This window comes from Lissotriton helveticus, chromosome 2_1 (assembly GCF_964261635.1).
Source record: "Lissotriton helveticus chromosome 2_1, aLisHel1.1, whole genome shotgun sequence".
In the NCBI taxonomy this organism is placed as follows: domain Eukaryota; kingdom Metazoa; phylum Chordata; class Amphibia; order Caudata; family Salamandridae; genus Lissotriton; species Lissotriton helveticus.
The window spans coordinates 1511038947-1511058512 of record NC_136059.1 but is presented as its reverse complement, the minus strand read 5'-3'; the positions used below and the strand labels follow the sequence as shown (position 1 = coordinate 1511058512).

Genomic DNA, 19566 nt, shown 5'->3' with positions numbered 1-19566 from the left:
GTGGATAGTAGGGAAGGTGTTGGATAGTAAATTAAACTATTACCTATCCTAGAGTGCCCCCAGCGCAATTCATTGTAATGACTTGCGTTGAAAAACCTGTGTTGTAAAGGCACTGCGTGCTAAAAGTTGCGTTGTAAAGGATGTTTCCCCCCTGGATGTGGACATCTCTTGGTTTGAAATTACCATTAAAAATCACAACACTAGGCTACCCTCTCCCAAGTGAGAGGCCAGAATCACTCTCATATGGTACTTTAGCCAATATAGTGTTCACCTCTGAATTCTTCTCACGCAAGAAGTCTGACTAAACTCTGTAATCTTTTGCTTTTTTCAAAGGTACTTGGATTCTTTCCCTCAAGCCCGAAAAAGAAATATCGAAGGAAATTTGCAGGTAAGGTACTACATTCCCACCCAAAGCAGAGTTGGGCGAAGGTTCCCAATCCCACCACTGTGACGTATTTGTTTTCTGCAATGTTGACCACATTTGATATGAAACACTGAAGTTGCTTCTTCTTCAGTGGCATGCTTCTAGCTTCTTTACATGCATAAAAGAAATGTAAATTTCAAGTGGGGTAAAGTCAAGAGTTATCCTCAATTTCCTGTGCAAGCACTGAAGCAGCAATTGAAATATTACTTTTTATTTTATCATCTTACTCCTGATTCAACAGCCTTTTTCACATTGTTTCGGTGATTTCAAATTATGAGGAGATAAGCAAGGTGTGCTCAAGTTCAAGATTCAGTTTCACTGGGGGAGCTCTATCGGCGTCAGTACGAGTGAGAAAGACAGAAATCAGATATGGCGGGGGATTAATTCCTCACCCCCAGTGTTAAACATACCGAGCGTCTCATTAACTCCAAGGGAAATCAATCAATCAATCAGGATTTATAAAGCTCGGCAAATCACCCCTGAGACTCTCAAGGCGCTGGAGTTACTAGCTGCTTTGCAGTGCTCTGTTCATTTGAACAGCCAAATCTTGAGTCCTTTCCTGAATTCCTGGAGCTATGAGGCAGTCTGGAGGTGTAGGGGAAGATCATAACGATTTAGGAATTACTGGGGGAATCTAGAATTCTGTGTCTGATCTCCCTGAGTATTACCTCTTTCTTACGGATGTATGTCGTTACAACGCATGCTTTTACAACGCACGCCATTAACAACGCAACTTTTACAACGCAAGTCGTTACAACGACTTGCATTGGGGGGCGCTGGATAGTGAATAGTTTAATTTACTATTCCAACTCCAGTCCCCGTGGATAGTAGGGAAGGTGTTGGATAGTAATTAAACTATTCCCTATCCTAGAGCGCCCTCCAGCGCAATGCGTTGTAATGACTTGCGTTGTAAAAGTTGCGTCGTAATGGTAGTGCATTGTAAAAGTTGCGTTGTAAAGGATGTTTCCCCTTTCCTACCCTCAGTTTTTTCCACAGATTTCAGATGTATTCAACAGTCAAAATCTACGGGGAACCGTGACAGTCTGGCTAAACAAATTACCAGCCCCACCAGAAATTTCAGGTCTCTCCTAATGAGGGCCTGATTGGCATAGCAGAAATGGTAACGGTGAGAGGGAAGCCTGTCAGTTTTGAGGTGCACTAAAAATGTTATCGGAGTGGTGTAGGCTACCATGTAAGTGCACTGAAAGAGCTGTGCTGGGTGTCTTTCTGTTGTGTGTCGGAGAGTGCCGTTAGTCAGGATGAGGTGTTTTGATAGAGCTGTGTTGGCTGTCCTAGTATTGGAATAGCAGGAAGTGCTGTAGGTCAGCATTAAGGGGCTCTGATAGAGCTGTGTCCTAGTATTGGAATTACAGAGTTGTCTAGGTCAGGATTGAGGGTGTTTGTGAACCGTTAGTGAACTCACTGGATAATGCTGAAAGATAGAGGTGCATTTACAGGGGTATTTAATTACCTGGCTGTGTATGCTATGCAGCAATAGTAACAGCAAGTCGCGTTTCTACTTATTGCTTCCTCATCAACGCCCGTCCTTTTGGGATTCAAACTTGTGACTACCAAGTTTGACACAGATCTCAACAACGAGGGTTTAATTCACTGAAATATCTTGCCAGTGCAGGGTTGGGCTGTTCTACAAAAATAATACACTAGCAAAAATGTATCTGAACCCACTCCTAGACAGGATTCTGATATATAAAGGTGTTTTTAGGGTCTTATAAGCATGTGATCCCGGATTTGCAGCCTTAAAATATCGTTTTACTATTTCCAAAAATGGAAAAGTCTTTCCAACCCATAAAAGGGCTTTTGCGAAATTGTCTGGATTGCAAATAAGAGGGACATTTTCACTCCTATTTGTGATTTGCTATGGGTTGTTGTAAACTATAAAACAGATGCCAACAATTAAAAATGTGTGGCATCTGATGGGGAAGCTGTCCCATCGGACTGTTCCTACTTTGGGAATTGTGTAGGTGACCTCGGGGGCAGAGGGGTGATGGGGTGTTAGGCCCACTACCAGACAATGTCTGCCCTAATGGAAAACAAACAATGTTTTTCGGAGTACAAGTAGAGAGATAGAGGTTTGCTGTTCCTTGCAACCCTCCATCTCTGCACGCGCAGCCAATCACAGGGGGTTGCCAATTGAGCCCTGTCTAAGGAATATTCAACATTTTGTGGCCTGCTGCGATTGGACAATTTGACATGTGTCCTATTCGTACATAGATCACATCTCAAATTCCATTTTTATTCAGAAACCATTTGGTTTGCAAATTGCATAACCGAGGTCTGTGAATGGAAATAGTACATCAGGCCCTTGGTATGCAAGCTGTGCTCTGCATTACCTTCATGTCATTGAAGGGGCTGCCTCACAACCAAACTACACTGCATCTCTTTGTATTGTTCTTCAGAAACTCAAAAGGGTTCTCTCTCCTCACTGCTGCCAATCAAATCCTCATCCTCTGAGTGCACTTTCTATTCATGTCAAGCAGCCCAACTTTACTATGCCGTAAATGCGTACCGCGAACTTGCTGTACTAGCTTGTTGCTAACAACATAGTGTAATCACCACTAGGCTCTTTAAAAGATGATAAACCCCTTTGCTGGGGTTCCCTGCAGCAAACATAGAAGTTGCTATATTTACTTATGGTGGTGACCTATGCAGCACACCCTCCCACCCCTTATAGCTCTAGGGAGGAATCAAACAAATGTCAACAAGTTCTGAAAATAGATTCTAACAATACTAGTTTTGCTGCTTGGCCACAAAATCAACAAACCATCTGCTAGCCCTGTGAATGCAATACAAATTCATGCTCCTTGCCTTCAAAACAGTCAACTGTAAATGCCACCATGATACCAACCGGGACAAAAGGCAGTGCTGATGTTTACTCTGCAATGACATCATTATGGGGTCTACATCACAAACATCCTTCAGCTTCATGGTGGGCACAGACTCCTATAGAAATATAGCACCTGGGGCCTCCATCCAGAGTAATCTAGGAAGGGACTCCAGTGACAACGAGGCCTCGATAGTTCATAGGAAGGCTCAGTTCTGCTGCAGAACTACCTGAGCGAGCCACCTTCAAATCTGACATTTGACGGCTAGCTTGCATCAACTGGCTCTTTGGCCTCTCGCACAAGATTCGACATGGTCAGTATTTACGTGGACAAACATATGCATGCCATTCACTCTGAAAGCATGCTATGAATAAAGAATTCCTTACAGCTACATTAAGACTCACCTTTTCATTCTCAATTGTATTGGTGTCAGACAAGCATCTCTAGGTACTGCCAGAGATTATATATTACCCACCTTGTTAGAGGGCCGATCCCAGGGGAGGGCAGACTCGACACCTGACCACCCTGTGACCCACCTCTCCTAGGAACACAGCCGAGCACTGGCGGGAGACCCCTCCGAGAGAGGACCTCCGATCTAGGATCGTACACGCTGCGCTAGCACCACTCGACAAAGGGACACTACACCGTAGGATTAAGAGAATGTATTCTTTATCTTTGTTAGACCTGGCACCTTGGCGTGAGTTTCCCTTCCACTTTTTGCTGTTGTGCCTCCAATGTTTTGATGGTGTCTGCTACTCAGGGCACTGCGCCACGGCCAACCCGTGCCGCAGTGCAAGTGCTCCCTACTGTAAAGTGTACATGTGATTGATGTCCATGATTGGTTCATTGGATTCCCTGTTAGTCCCTAGTAAAGTGCACCAGGAGTGCCAGGGCTTGTGAATGCCAATACTGCTAGTGGGCCTGCAGCGCTGGTTGCGCCACCCACAGAAGCAGCCTTAAAATGTGTCTAGGGTCTGCCATTGCAGAACCTGCGTGCAGTCTGGTACTGTCACCCTGGCTGGGCAAGTGCACCCACTTGCCAGCCCCTGAACCTTCCCTTAACTTCATATTAGTCACCCCTATAGTAGGCCTGAGGGCAGGGTGCATTGTAGTGTAAGGTAGAACATGCCCTGATGTGTGTGGCATGTTCTAATAGTGAATTACTGCCAAATTCGTTTTTCACTATTGTAAGGCTACCTGTTCCCTTCTAGGCCAGATGGGCTGCTGGAATTATTACACTCTATAATCCCAGCAGGCTCAGGGAACACGGTAGAAATTAATGTTTAGTATGCCTGAACTCAGAATAATAAAATACTTCTTTTAGTAAAGTTTATTTTAATATCCTGTGTTTGCAAATGCTACTTTTAGAAAGTTAGCATTTGCTTGCCTAACCATTTCAGCCCGCCTCTGCTTGGATGTGGATCTGACTGTCTGGTGTGTGTGAGTGACAGGGCTGGGAGTTGACAGGTAGTGATTAGCAGGAGGACCCCTTAATGGGTGGTGGGAGTTTCCCCTGAATGATGCATCAGGCTGTGCCCCTGCCACCACAATGCTGGCTCCGCCCTCCTGGGGAGCGACTGATGACTCAGCCTGCACCTGGCCCAGGAAGGACCGAAGCCTGTAAACAAAGTGCTCAGGCCACTCCTGCCCTCTCAATGCCGGCTCCGCCCCCCTGGGGAGCGGCTGATGTGCCTGCCCTCACACTGAATGCAGAAGTCATAAGTACCCACAACAAGTACTCAGAGACTGGAGCAGTTATGCAGAGGCCCCCCTGGCTTGCTAGAACAAAAGAAACTGGGTATAAAAGTAGGAGCCCTGCTCCTTGTAAATTAGATCCTGTTTGTGCTACAAGAGAAACTCTGCCCGAAGAGAAGGACCTGGAAGGACTACAAGGAGGAGTGCTGACTCTGGCCTGTGTCTGGTGCCTTGCTGCCAAAGGAGAGGAAAGAAAAGACTACCAAAGACTTTTGCTTATTTGAACTTTGTGCCAAACTCTGCTGAAAGATCTCCAAGGGCTTGCCTGTGAACTTGCCCCCTGACCAGCGCTCCAGGAACAGTGAGCGCTACCCCCCTGAAGAAAAGCTGCTGCTGGCGTGTGCTGTGTGTCTCTACAGCGCCAAGGAAAGGAGAGTTGAGAGCGCTGTGCCTGCCGCCACGCTCTCTACCAATTTGTGCAGCTGTGCCCCTTCCCTGACCACCGTGACTGTGGCCTGTTCGTGTGCCAGCCGCAAAGTAAGGATCAGCCCCGCGCTGGTTCGAGCGCCGTGACTGTCCGCGCTGAGCCGCCCTTGCAACGGAAAGGGAGGACCTGCCCGGTCCAAGCATCGCCGCCTGTGTGACCCCCGAGGTACAGGCTGCTCCGCAAAGACCGGCACTGCCAAGATTGTGCCCCTCGTGACTTGGGCGCTGAGACCCCCTGGCCCCCGCAGCTGGAAGTGACTCGCTGCGGAGCCGTGCCTGGATTGTGCCCCGCGCTCCGTGGAGTGCACCCCCCTCAGCCCCGCCTGCCTGCAGCTTCCCCCCTTCAGTACGAGTGAGCCGGACTCCGGAGAATCCTGCCCCGCATCTGCACCGTCATCCCGGGTGCCCTGTTACCTGCGCTGAGACTCGCAGGCCGCCGCACCCTCCAGGAAGACAACGCGACGCGGGACAGATCCCCGGACAGCCGTCCGCTCCAAGACTTACCAGCCAGCCAAGGTACTGTGTTCTTTGACCTCGCGGTGTGAGCGTCCTACGTCCTGAGCTCGCACCGCGCTCCCTGCTTCCCAGCGCGAGCCGCCCCTGAAACCAAGGCTCGCACTGTGCCAGATCGACGAGGCCCACGCGGGAAGCGTGAGCTTTAGCCGGCCGGGCCCGTTCTCCTCTCTGAAACGAGCGGAGACAGCGGAACACGCATTGAGGCGCTCCAAGACACTGAACCTTGCTGGAACCTGGGCAGAAGGCCCAAAAGATTGCTTATTGCTGAGAAAGAACTGTGACATTGATAAAAGAGTAACTGGAACCTGCTTTCAAAAAGTAACCAAGACTGTATTTACAAGCCTGCTTGAGATTTATATAAAGAGATATATTTTCACAAATACAGTTTGGTGTCATTGTGTGGTGGGTTGGTTGTGATGGTGTAATATTGCAAATGTTTAACCCTACATGCCCCAGAGATTAGCCTAAGACTGCTTAAGCCACACTACCTAGAGGGTAAGCAGAGGTTGTCTTGAGGGTAACCCTCAGCCCTGACGAGGAAGAGAGAGGCCCTGCTTGTCGCCAGTGTTGCACTGCGCCAACCAGAGACTCCCCCTTCCTACATTGGACGCAGCGGTGAGGATTTGCGAACTTACATTTGCAGTGTTTTACCTTAGCTACTGACCATTGCATAGTGATTACAGTCCAGTAACTTAGCCACAGACTTTTTGATTTTTTAATTTTGCTAAAGAAGAAGATCCCTAGTGTTGCAAACATGCCTGGCACAAACAGCATTGATGGAGGAGAGTCCATAGCCTCTAGTGCGCAGGGGCTAGAATGGGATGCATCAAAGCTGGATGACTACACAAAGAAGCAGTTGAGTTATTTTTGCAGGAAACTCAAGGTTCCACACGCAGGATGCAGAAACAAACCTGAGTTCTACAAGGCCATGAGAGCCTGGATTGAATCTAGGAAGGCACCTGAGGATCAGAATGCACCTGTGGATCCTGTGGGTCTGGAAAAACCAGACAGCGTTCTTAGCTTTGGCAGAGGCCTGTCGCCAGAGGAGCTGGCAGACAGACAGGCAACCAGGGATCATGAGATCAAGATGGCAGAATTGAATTTGAAGGGCCAAATGGAGCTTGAAAGCAAAAAAATGGCTCTGGAAGAAAGAAAACTCCAGTTTGAGTTTGATATGAAAATGAGGGAGATGAGTCTAAAAGAGAAAGCCTTGGATCGTCCTCCCTCTGGTGGCAGCACAACGCCGGTGCAGGTAGAGTCAAGAGTGCACATCCCCAAAGATGTAGTTAAAGAGTTCTTTAAGGGGGATGACATAGGACAGTGGTTTAGGGCATATGAGGTAGCCATGCTTTCCCACCGGGTCCCTGAGAAGGATTGGGGAGCGGGGTTATGGGGAAGGTTCCTTAGCGAAGGAAGGGACACCCTGCTAGATTTGCCCACTGAAGACCAGAGATCCTATCCCCATATGAAAGAAGCTTTAATGACCAGGTATGGGCTTACCCCTGAAATGTATAGGCAGAAGTTTAGGGGGTGTCATAAGCGGCCTGGGAATACGTATGTGGAGTTTGTGACTTTTTTTTGCAGAGCACTGGATGGTTGGGTGAAGGGTAACAAAGTGAATGATTTTCAAGGTCTCTTTGATTTAATTGCATGGGAGCACTTGTCTGATCAATGTTTTCCCGAGTTACGCCAGCACCTGATTGATAGCAAGTTGTCCAACCCGAGGAAACTTGCTGAGGAGGCGGACCGCTGGCTCAGCACCAGGGTCCACAAGGGTCCAGTGGGAGACTCCGCCAAGGGTGGGCAGGGTCCCCAGCAGAAGAGTGGGGGGGACAAGGGAAAACAGAAAGGGTTCCAAAAAGGCCCCCAAAGTAATCCCCAAGGGGACCAGCAGAAAGGTTCTCAGCCTCCCCCACCCCCTAAGCAGAATGGGGCCCCGACAGGTCGACCTGTTCCCAAGGGGCCCTTCAATTGTTACAAATGTGGTGACCCGGGGCACATAGCCAGTGACCCCAAGTGTCGCCTGTTTGGAAAACCAGCACCCACTGGTGCTCCGCCCCGACAAGTGACCAGTGTTCACTTAGGAGAAGAAGTGATGGTCCCGGGGGGTGGAGATCCTGTTCAGATGACCCTAGTCTCGCTAGGAGACAGTGAGATGGTCCCTACAAGCTACCTGCCCTCTAACACTAAAAAATATGGGCAGGTGGTTACCATCAATGGTAAGAAAGCTGAGGCTCTTAGAGACACAGGAGCCAGTGTGACTGCAGTGAGGCATCACCTGGTGTCTCAGGAGCAGGTTGTACCCCATGCCTACTGTAGGGTTGTCAACGCTGACAATTCAGAGAGTCAGTGTCCGATGGCTCAAGTTCCCTTCGAGTGGGGGGGGATCTCTGGTACTCTGCAGGTCTGTGTGAGGAAAACCATGCCTGTTGACTGTTTGCTAGGGAATGACTTGGAGGACTCCCCTTGGGAAAAGGTGGAGAAGACGACTCACCTGAAGATGGTGGGTCTACCTGACTGGGCGTGCGTGACCACCCGGTCAATGGCAGCCAGTAGGGGTGATCAAGAGGTCCTGGGGCCTAACGGAGAGGCCCAGGAACCGGCCTTAGGGAGAAGGCGCAGGGCGCGCGGGAAACCGGCCCCTGAAGTTCCCACGGTCCAGGAGGAAGCAGACCTTGAGGGGGATGCCCTGGAGCCTACTGGGGAACAGATTGCCGAACTGGGGGACCTGCCTGAGCTGACCCATTGGCAGCAAGAAGGAGGCCCCTCCAGGGAGGAATTCTGCAGGGAGCAGAAAGAATGCCCTTCTCTCGTGGGTATGCGGCAGCAGGCTGCAGACCAGGCCAATGGTGTTCAGGCCAAAACACATTATGTGTACTGGGAGAATGACCTCCTGTACTCAGAGCCTAAGGCTGCTGAACCTGGGTCAGCCCGTGTGCTGGTGGTACCCCAGAAGTTCAGAGCCTTCCTACTGGGACTGGCTCATGATGTGCCTTTAGCAGGACATTTGGGGATGGACAAGACCTATGACAGGCTTGTCACCCACTTCTACTGGCCCCAAATGCACAAGAGCTCAGATGCTCATTGTAGGACCTGTCCAACTTGCCAGGCAAGTGGGAAGAGCGGAGGGAAGAACAAGGCTCCCCTCCAACCCTTCCCTGTGGTCAGTACGCCATTCCAACGAGTGGGTATTGATATTGTTGGGCCTCTGGACCCCAAGACAGCCATGGGCAACAGGTTCATCCTGGTCTTGGTGGATCATGCCACCCGGTACCCTGAAGCCATCCCTCTGAGGACAGTGACGGCCCCCGTGGTGGGGCGTGCACTGATGGGAATTTTCTCCAGAGTGGGATTCCCTCTAGAGGTGGTGAGCGACAGGGGGACCAACTTTATATCCAAGTATATGAAGTCCCTTTGGCAAGAGTGTGGTGTAACCTACAAGTTCACCACACCTTACCATCCCCAAGGAAATGGGTTGGTTGAAAGATTTAACCGAACCCTGAAAGGCATGATCATGGGCCTGGAAGGTCCAATGAGGCGTAAGTGGGACGTCCTCTTACCATGCCTGCTCTTTGCATACCGCGAGGTGCCACAGAAGTCTCTAGGGTTCAGCCCCTTTGAGCTGCTGTATGGCCACCCCGTGAGAGGACCACTGAGTTTGGTAAAGGAAGGCTGGGAGCAATCTCCCAGGAAACCTCCCCAGAATGTATATAGCTACATGCTGGCCTTCAGAAACCAAACCAGGCGCTTCAGACAACTTGCTGAGGCAAATCTGGAAGCAAGCCAGGAGGAGATGAAGCGGTGGTACGACCAGAATGCCACTCTGGTAGAGCTTCAGCCTGGACAGGAGGTGTATGTCTTGGCCCCAGTGGAACCCTGTGCACTTCAGGATAAGTGGACAGGCCCATTTGAGGTTGTGGAGCGCAAGAGCTCAGTGACATACTTGGTGGACATGAAGACGCCCAGGAATCCTTTAAGGGTCTTACATGTCAACCGCCTCAAGCCCCACTTGAAAAGGTCCGAAGTGGGCATGCTGTTGGCCACTGATGATGGAATGGAAGAGGAGTCTGAGCCTCTTCCTGACCTCTTAGTGGCCTGTGAGAAGGATGGGTCAGTGGATGGAGTTAACCTCTCACCCACCCTGACCCCTGAGCAACAGGAAGACTGCCGCCAGTTGCTGGGGCAGTTTCCAGACCTGTTCTCCCTGGTTCCTAGTGTCACAGATTGGTGCGTCCATGATGTGGACACAGGGGACAGCTTACCTGTGAAGCACAAGGCTTACAGGGTAACTGACAGGGTACGGGCCTGCATCAAGGAGGAGGTCTCCAAGATGCTTGCTCTTAGGGTGGTTGAGTCTTCCAGCAGTCCTTGGTCCAGCCCCGTGGTCTTGGTCCCAAAGGCTGCTGCGCCGGGAGCCACACCTGAACTCCGGTTCTGTGTGGACTACAGAGGACTCAATTCAGTCACCAAGACTGACGCGCACCCTATCCCCAGAGCTGATGAGCTCATTGATCGGCTAGGGGCTGCCCGGTACCTCAGCACGTTTGATTTAACGTCTGGGTACTGGCAGATCGCCTTGACCGATGGGGCAAAGGAGAGGTCAGCATTCTCCACACCAGATGGGCATTTCCAGTTCCGGGTTATGCCATTTGGGATGAAGAATGCCCCTGCCACCTTTCAGAGGTTGGTCAACCAGGTGTTGGTCGGGCTGGACGAGTTCAGTGCCGCCTACCTGGATGACATCGCAGTGTTCAGTGGCACCTGGCCAGAACACCTGCGGCACCTCTGGGAAGTGTTGATGGCGCTGCGCAAGGCAGGCCTCACAATCAAGGCAAGCAAGTGCCAGATTGGGCAGGGTTCGGTGGTGTACTTGGGACACCAAGTGGGGAGTGGCAAGGTGGCACCCTTGCAACCCAAAATTGAGACCATCCTGGCTTGGGAACCCCCCAAGACCCAGACTGCAGTGAGAGCCTTCCTGGGGCTCACTGGGTATTACAGGAGGTTTGTCAAGGGCTATGGCACTATTGTGACCCCCTTGACAGAACTGACTTCTAAGAAGCAGCCCAGGAATGTGATTTGGACTGACACCTGTCAGAAGGCTTTTGACACCCTGAAGACTGCCATGTGCACGGCGCCCGTGCTCCTGGCTCCTGATTTCTCCAAGGAATTCATAGTGCAAACAGACGCTTCAGAGCATGGTGTAGGGGCTGTTCTCTCACAGATGACTGAGGAGGGCTTTGACCAACCCGTAGCCTTCATCAGTAGGAGGTTACTTCCACGGGAAAGTAGGTGGAGTGCAATAGAGCGAGAAGCATTTGCTGTGGTCTGGGCGCTGAAGAAGCTAAGACCCTACTTGTTTGGGTCTCACTTCCGGGTTCAGACGGACCACAGGCCCCTCAGATGGTTGATGCAAATGAGGGGTGAGAACCCAAAACTGTTGAGGTGGTCCATCTCCCTACAGGGTATGGACTTCACGGTGGAACACCGCCCTGGCACAGATCACGCCAACGCTGATGGTCTGTCCAGATTTTTCCGCCTTAGTGATGAGGAACTCCCTGGGGAAGGGTAGTTCTCCCCACATTTCAGCTGGAGGGGACACGTGTTAGACCTGGCACCTTGGCGTGAGTTTCCCTTCCACTTTTTGCTGTTGTGCCTCCAATGTTTTGATGGTGTCTGCTACTCAGGGCACTGCGCCACGGCCAACCCGTGCCGCAGTGCAAGTGCTCCCTACTGTAAAGTGTACATGTGATTGATGTCCATGATTGGTTCATTGGATTCCCTGTTAGTCCCTAGTAAAGTGCACCAGGAGTGCCAGGGCTTGTGAATGCCAATACTGCTAGTGGGCCTGCAGCGCTGGTTGCGCCACCCACAGAAGCAGCCTTAAAATGTGTCTAGGGTCTGCCATTGCAGAACCTGCGTGCAGTCTGGTACTGTCACCCTGGCTGGGCAAGTGCACCCACTTGCCAGCCCCTGAACCTTCCCTTAACTTCATATTAGTCACCCCTATAGTAGGCCTGAGGGCAGGGTGCATTGTAGTGTAAGGTAGAACATGCCCTGATGTGTGTGGCATGTTCTAATAGTGAATTACTGCCAAATTCGTTTTTCACTATTGTAAGGCTACCTGTTCCCTTCTAGGCCAGATGGGCTGCTGGAATTATTACACTCTATAATCCCAGCAGGCTCAGGGAACACGGTAGAAATTAATGTTTAGTATGCCTGAACTCAGAATAATAAAATACTTCTTTTAGTAAAGTTTATTTTAATATCCTGTGTTTGCAAATGCTACTTTTAGAAAGTTAGCATTTGCTTGCCTAACCATTTCAGCCCGCCTCTGCTTGGATGTGGATCTGACTGTCTGGTGTGTGTGAGTGACAGGGCTGGGAGTTGACAGGTAGTGATTAGCAGGAGGACCCCTTAATGGGTGGTGGGAGTTTCCCCTGAATGATGCATCAGGCTGTGCCCCTGCCACCACAATGCTGGCTCCGCCCTCCTGGGGAGCGACTGATGACTCAGCCTGCACCTGGCCCAGGAAGGACCGAAGCCTGTAAACAAAGTGCTCAGGCCACTCCTGCCCTCTCAATGCCGGCTCCGCCCCCCTGGGGAGCGGCTGATGTGCCTGCCCTCACACTGAATGCAGAAGTCATAAGTACCCACAACAAGTACTCAGAGACTGGAGCAGTTATGCAGAGGCCCCCCTGGCTTGCTAGAACAAAAGAAACTGGGTATAAAAGTAGGAGCCCTGCTCCTTGTAAATTAGATCCTGTTTGTGCTACAAGAGAAACTCTGCCCGAAGAGAAGGACCTGGAAGGACTACAAGGAGGAGTGCTGACTCTGGCCTGTGTCTGGTGCCTTGCTGCCAAAGGAGAGGAAAGAAAAGACTACCAAAGACTTTTGCTTATTTGAACTTTGTGCCAAACTCTGCTGAAAGATCTCCAAGGGCTTGCCTGTGAACTTGCCCCCTGACCAGCGCTCCAGGAACAGTGAGCGCTACCCCCCTGAAGAAAAGCTGCTGCTGGCGTGTGCTGTGTGTCTCTACAGCGCCAAGGAAAGGAGAGTTGAGAGCGCTGTGCCTGCCGCCACGCTCTCTACCAATTTGTGCAGCTGTGCCCCTTCCCTGACCACCGTGACTGTGGCCTGTTCGTGTGCCAGCCGCAAAGTAAGGATCAGCCCCGCGCTGGTTCGAGCGCCGTGACTGTCCGCGCTGAGCCGCCCTTGCAACGGAAAGGGAGGACCTGCCCGGTCCAAGCATCGCCGCCTGTGTGACCCCCGAGGTACAGGCTGCTCCGCAAAGACCGGCACTGCCAAGATTGTGCCCCTCGTGACTTGGGCGCTGAGACCCCCTGGCCCCCGCAGCTGGAAGTGACTCGCTGCGGAGCCGTGCCTGGATTGTGCCCCGCGCTCCGTGGAGTGCACCCCCCTCAGCCCCGCCTGCCTGCAGCTTCCCCCCTTCAGTACGAGTGAGCCGGACTCCGGAGAATCCTGCCCCGCATCTGCACCGTCATCCCGGGTGCCCTGTTACCTGCGCTGAGACTCGCAGGCCGCCGCACCCTCCAGGAAGACAACGCGACGCGGGACAGATCCCCGGACAGCCGTCCGCTCCAAGACTTACCAGCCAGCCAAGGTACTGTGTTCTTTGACCTCGCGGTGTGAGCGTCCTACGTCCTGAGCTCGCACCGCGCTCCCTGCTTCCCAGCGCGAGCCGCCCCTGAAACCAAGGCTCGCACTGTGCCAGATCGACGAGGCCCACGCGGGAAGCGTGAGCTTTAGCCGGCCGGGCCCGTTCTCCTCTCTGAAACGAGCGGAGACAGCGGAACACGCATTGAGGCGCTCCAAGACACTGAACCTTGCTGGAACCTGGGCAGAAGGCCCAAAAGATTGCTTATTGCTGAGAAAGAACTGTGACATTGATAAAAGAGTAACTGGAACCTGCTTTCAAAAAGTAACCAAGACTGTATTTACAAGCCTGCTTGAGATTTATATAAAGAGATATATTTTCACAAATACAGTTTGGTGTCATTGTGTGGTGGGTTGGTTGTGATGGTGTAATATTGCAAATGTTTAACCCTACATGCCCCAGAGATTAGCCTAAGACTGCTTAAGCCACACTACCTAGAGGGTAAGCAGAGGTTGTCTTGAGGGTAACCCTCAGCCCTGACGAGGAAGAGAGAGGCCCTGCTTGTCGCCAGTGTTGCACTGCGCCAACCAGAGACTCCCCCTTCCTACAATCTTCAAGAAAGAAATGGATCTTTATGATCCGCAGATTCTTATGTACAGGCGAGCAAGGGCTCAGAAATGTCTCGGTAGGGGTAGGGTAGCGGGACGGTCTCAAAGTTCAAAGTTACTTGCGGGTGCGTATCCTGCGCACAGCTCTCAATCCTCGAGCCGGGGGATACGGGGTGATATGGGGTCCAGCCGGACCAGGGTAGTGTCTGAGCCGCGATCGAATCAGCAGGGCTCGAGCAAGGAAGTTGCAGTTCTTGCGGTCTTGGGGAGCCGCGATCAAATCAGCAGGGCTCAGGAGTTCGGTTGCAAGGGAGCCGCGACAGCGTCAGCAGGGCTCAGGTGGTCTCGGGCAGAAGTCCTTCTCCGCTCGGTAGGAGCCGCAACAGCGTCAGCAGGGCTCAGGTGGTTCTTCAGGTTGCAAGGGAGCCACGACAGCGTCAGCAGGGCTCAGGTGGTCTCGGGCAGAAGTCCTTCTCCGCTCGGTAGGAGCCGCGACAGCGTCAGCAGGGCTCAGGTGGTTCTTCAGGTTGCAGGGGAGCCGCGACGAGGTCAGCAGGGCTCACATAGTCCAGGATACAACTGGGGAACGTCCATAGAGCCACTCTTGATATAGGACTGCTCCCCTTTGATGTCCGTAGTCCTCGCCGGCGGAGGTCTTAGCCCCTGGGGGCCGGTTGTTGGGGGTTCCGCCTCGGCGGCTCCTTTCATCCTTTCAAGTTGGGTCTGGAGGGATCCCAGACACTCAGCGGCCCTGGAGCCAGCCCTCAGGGAAGCCGGATGGGGTGATCGAAACTCATCTCTCGAGGGAAGGTGGGAGGTGTGATAGAGCTACTCCTCCCTCTCTCACTCACAGGGAGCGCTCTACCCCCTGGCCGGGTATGGCGCCGAAGGCCGAGGTCGGGCTGGGGCCGGGGCGGCCATCTTAGGTGCAGGGACATGGGTCTCGGCCTCGGGTACCAGGGAAATGGAGGGCAAGGACGGGGAAGCCCAGTGTCGGGGATGTGGGTCATGGAGGGAATGGTCGGGTGAATCAGGGTCATGGGGAGCTGCACGGGTCAGGAAGGACCACGCCACGAGGCCGGGTCCAACACGCGCCCCCCCCCAGCTGAAGATCGGGGAGAACTACCCATCCTCTTGGGGGTTCTCTTCGCTGAGGCGGAAGAACCTGGAGAGGCCGTCAGCGTTGGCGTGGTCGGTACCGGGGCAGTCCTCCACTGTGAAGTCCATCCCCTGGAGGGCGATTGACCATCGCAGCAGTTTGAGGTTCTCTCCTCTCATCTGCATGAGCCACCGTAAGGGTCGATGATCTGTCTGCACTCGGAAGTGGGTTCCGAACAGGTAGGGTCGGAGTTTCTTGAGGGCCCAGACTACTGCGAACGCTTCTCGTTCGATGGTGCTCCATCTCTGTTCTCGGGGCAGTAACCTTCTGCTGATGAAGGCCACGGGCTGATCTATGCCTTCCTCGTTGAGCTGGGACAGTACGGCCCCGATGCCATGCTCGGCGGAGTCTGTCTGGACCACAAACTCTTTGGAGTGGTCCGGGGCTTGAAGCACGGGGGCAGTACACACGGCGGTCTTCAAGGCGTCAAACGCCTCTTGACAGGAGGGGGTCCAGTGCACGCGCTTGGGCTGCTTTTTGGACGTCAACTCTGTGAGGGGACCCACTATGCTGCCGTGATTCTTTATGAACCTCCGGTAGTAGCCGGTGAGGCCCAGGAAGGCTCGGACCTCGGTTTGGGGGGTGGGTTGTTCCCAGGCCAGGATGGCATCGATCTTTGGCTGGAGAGGGGCGACCTGCCCGCTTCCGACCTGATGGCCGAGGTAGGTCACTGACCCCTGCCCAATCTGGCACTTGCTGGCTTTCACCGTCAAGCCTGCCTGGCGCAGGGCTAGCAACACCCTCCGGAGGTGCCGGAGGTGCTCGTCCCATTGCGAACTGAACACCGCAATATCGTCCAGATATGCGACGCTGAACTCTTCTAGCCCGGCCAGGACTCGGTTCACCAGTCTCTGAAAGGTGGCCGGGGCGTTTTTCATCCCGAACGGCATCACTCGGAAGCGATAGTGCCCTTTCGGGGTGGAGAAGGCGGACCGCTCCTTGGCTCCCTCTGTGAGTGCAATTTGCCAGTAGCCGCAGGTCAGGTCGAAGGTACTCGGGTAGCGAGCAAACCTCAGTCGGTCCATGAGCTCATCGGCGCGGGGAATGGGGTGGGCGTCTGCTCGGGTGACGGCGTTGAGCCCCCGGTAGTCCACGCAAAACCGAAGTTCGGGGACAGCACCAGGGGCCGCGGCTTTTGGGACCAGCATCACTGGGCTGGCCCAGGGACTGTCGGAGGGCTCGATCACTCCTAGGGTGAGCATTTTCGAGACTTCGGCCTGGATGCAGGTCCGGACTCGGTCAGGCACTCGGTAGGCTCGGTGCCACACCGGCGGGCTGTCTCCGGTGTCCACGTCGTGGACACACCAGTCGGTGATTTTGGGGACCAAGGAGAACAAATCTGGGAACTGCCCCAAGAGCTGGCGGCAGTCTTCACGCTGCTGAGGAGAGAGGGAGGGAGAGAGGCTCACTCCATCTACGGAGCCATCCTTCTCTTTGGCACACAGGAGGTCAGGGAGAGGCTCCGTTTCTTCTTCTGCCCCGTCGTCGGTGGCCAAGAGCAAGCTCAACTCCGTCCGCACGAAGTGAGGCTTGAGGCGGTTCACGTGGAGGACCCGAAGGGGGTTCAGAGGGGACTGGATGTCCACCAAGTAGGTCACTTGGCTCTTCCTCTCCACGACCTTGAAGGGCCCGGTCCATTTGTCTTGGAGGGCACAGGCTTTCACCGGGGACATCACCCAGACCTGCTGGCCCGGTTGAAACTCGACCAGAGTGGCATTCTGATCATACCAGCGCTTCATCTCCTCCTGACTTGCTTCGAGGTTGGCTTCTGCCAGCGCTCGGAATTTCCGGGTCTGATTTCGGAGGGTGAGAATGTAGCGGAACACATCTGGGGGAGGCTCTCGGGGGCCGTCTCCCATCCCTCCTTGACCAAGCTGAGGGGGCCTCGGACGGGATGCCCGTACAGCAGCTCAAATGGGCTGAACCCCAGGGACTTCTGGGGGACCTCCCGGTATGCGAACAAGAGGCAGGGGAGGAGGACGTCCCACTTGCGCCGGAGGGGCTCTTCTAGGCCCATGATCATCCCCTTCAGTGTTCGGTTAAACCGTTCCACTAGGTCATTTCCTTGGGGATGATACGGGGTGGTGAATTTGTAGGACAATCCACATTGTTGCCACAGGGACATCATGTATTTCGAGATGAAGTTTGTGCCGCGGTCACTCACGACCTCGCGGGGAAAACCCACTCGGGAGAAGATCCCCATTAGCGCTCGGCCTACCACGGGGGCCGTTATCGTGTGGAGGGGGATGGCCTCGGGGTATCGGGTGGCGTGATCCACCAGGACTAGGATGAATCGGTGACCTTGGGAGGTTCTAGGGTCCAGGGGCCCTACTTTGTCGATCCCGACCCGCTCAAAGGGGGTCCTGACGACGGGGAAGGGTTGGAGGGGAGCCTTGCGCGTTCCTCCACTTTTTCCACTAGCCTGGCACGTGAGACAGGACTTGCAGTGGGCTTCAACATTCACTCGCATCTTGGGCCAATAAAAGTGCGTAACTAGGCGGTCATAGGTCTTGTCCTGGCCCAAGTGTCCCGCCAGGGGTACGTCGTGGGCCAGGCCCAGGAGGAATCCCGGAAGCGTAGGGGTACCACCAGCACTCGGGCTGACCCTAGCTCGGCCGACTTCTGCTCACTGTATAGGAGTTCATTTTACATAGACTCTCGGTGTTGTCAGCGGACAGTACGGGGCACAGGACATTTGGAATGATCTGGTCCTCTCTGACTAGGTGACTGAGGACACCGGTGATGCTCGCCCCGGTGTCGCGAAGAGCCTCCACCTGGTGGCCGTTCACCGTCACCAGTTGCCGGTATTTCTTGGTATTATCGGGTAAGGGGGCCCCGGGAATTATCTCTCGGTGTCCTAGGGAGACTAGGGCCATGGCAGCGGGTTCCCACTCTTCGGTGTCCTCCATCTCCTCCCCTAGGGCTACGTTGGCTACCTGTCTGGCTGGGGGAGCTGTCGTGAAGGGTCGCGGGCCATGGGACACTGGGGGTCACTGGCGTAATGCCCTGGCTGTTGGCAGCAGTAACAGGAAATAGTGACCCGGTGCCCACAGTTGCCCGGGGGGGCAGGATTGGCTGGTGGGGGTGCTGGTACGGGGTGGGATTGGCCTCTGGGGGGACTACGCTGGGGTCCTGACTGGGAATCCCTCTGTCTTCCTTGGTTCCACCCTCCCCTCTGGCGGGGAGATCCCTGATTGCTTCGGGAATAGTCTCCTACGGCCCCCGGGGGACTCGGGTGTTCACCCAGCGATCGGCCTCCATGGCCAGCTTCCTTGGGTCTGCAAGTTTGCTGTCCAGCAAATGCTGGCGTAGTTCCACAAAACAGTTCGCGGACAAATGTTCCCATGCGATAAGGTCGGTAAGTTCTTCGAAGGTGGTAACTCTGCTGCCCTTGATCCATCCTTCCAAGGTTCGACTGTAAAAGTTCAGGTACTCCACCCACGTGGTGCCAGGGATCTTCTTACAGTCCCGGAATCGCTGGCGATACATCTCGGGGGTGAGCCCGTATCTAGTGAGGAGGGCCTCTTTCATGTGGCTGTAGGAGGTCTGCACAGAGGACGGCAGATCGAGCAGGGTGTCTCTCCCCTCGCTCAGGAATCGGCTCCACAACCCAGCTCCCCAATCCTTCTGCGGAACTCGGTGTGAGGTCATGGCGACTTCGTAGGCCTTGAACCATTGCTGGATATTGTCGTTCTTATAGTATTCTCTCACCACATCCTTGGGGATGTGGACTTTTAGCTCTACCGGGGGGACGGTTTCTCTGTTCCCCGGGGTTCGGTTTTCTTCGCTCCGGGCCTTTAGCTCGATCACCTTCAGGCCACGCTTGTGCTCCAGCTGGAGTCTCTTGCCTTTGTGTTCCCTTTGGAGTTTCTTCTCTTCCAACTCTCCTTGTACTCGCAGCTGCTCTACTGCTAGCTTCTTTTCTGCTAGTTTTAATTCACACTCAATTTTGAGTTTTGCAAATTCGAGTTCATGATTGCGGTTTCTTTCTCTGTCTGCTAGTTCTTCCGGGGAGAGGCCCCCATCTGGTGCGCGGCTCCGTACCGGAGTGTTGTTGCCCACTCTTGAGTTGCCTTCGGGTTCGGCCGGCTGCTCTTCCCCTCCTCCTGTCGGGGACAGATTTTCCTCGGACTCTACCCTAGCTTGTAGGGCTTTCTGCATATCCTCCTTTGTATTCAGGCCTGTGGTAGCGATTCCTTGTGCTTTGCAAAATTATTTCA

At 53.6% G+C, this 19566-nt stretch overlaps 1 protein-coding gene across 2 annotated transcripts in view; it reads left to right on the top strand.

Moving 5' to 3' along the window:
• Positions 1–19566, top strand: part of LOC144819826 (uncharacterized) — a 254614-nt gene that overhangs the window by 66767 nt on the left and 168281 nt on the right. For both annotated transcript variants that reach the window (XM_078677552.1, XM_078677551.1), the window contains exon 2: positions 334–388. In XM_078677552.1, coding sequence (XP_078533678.1) covers positions 334–388 — 55 coding nt within the window. The remainder of the gene's footprint in view (positions 1–333; positions 389–19566) is intronic.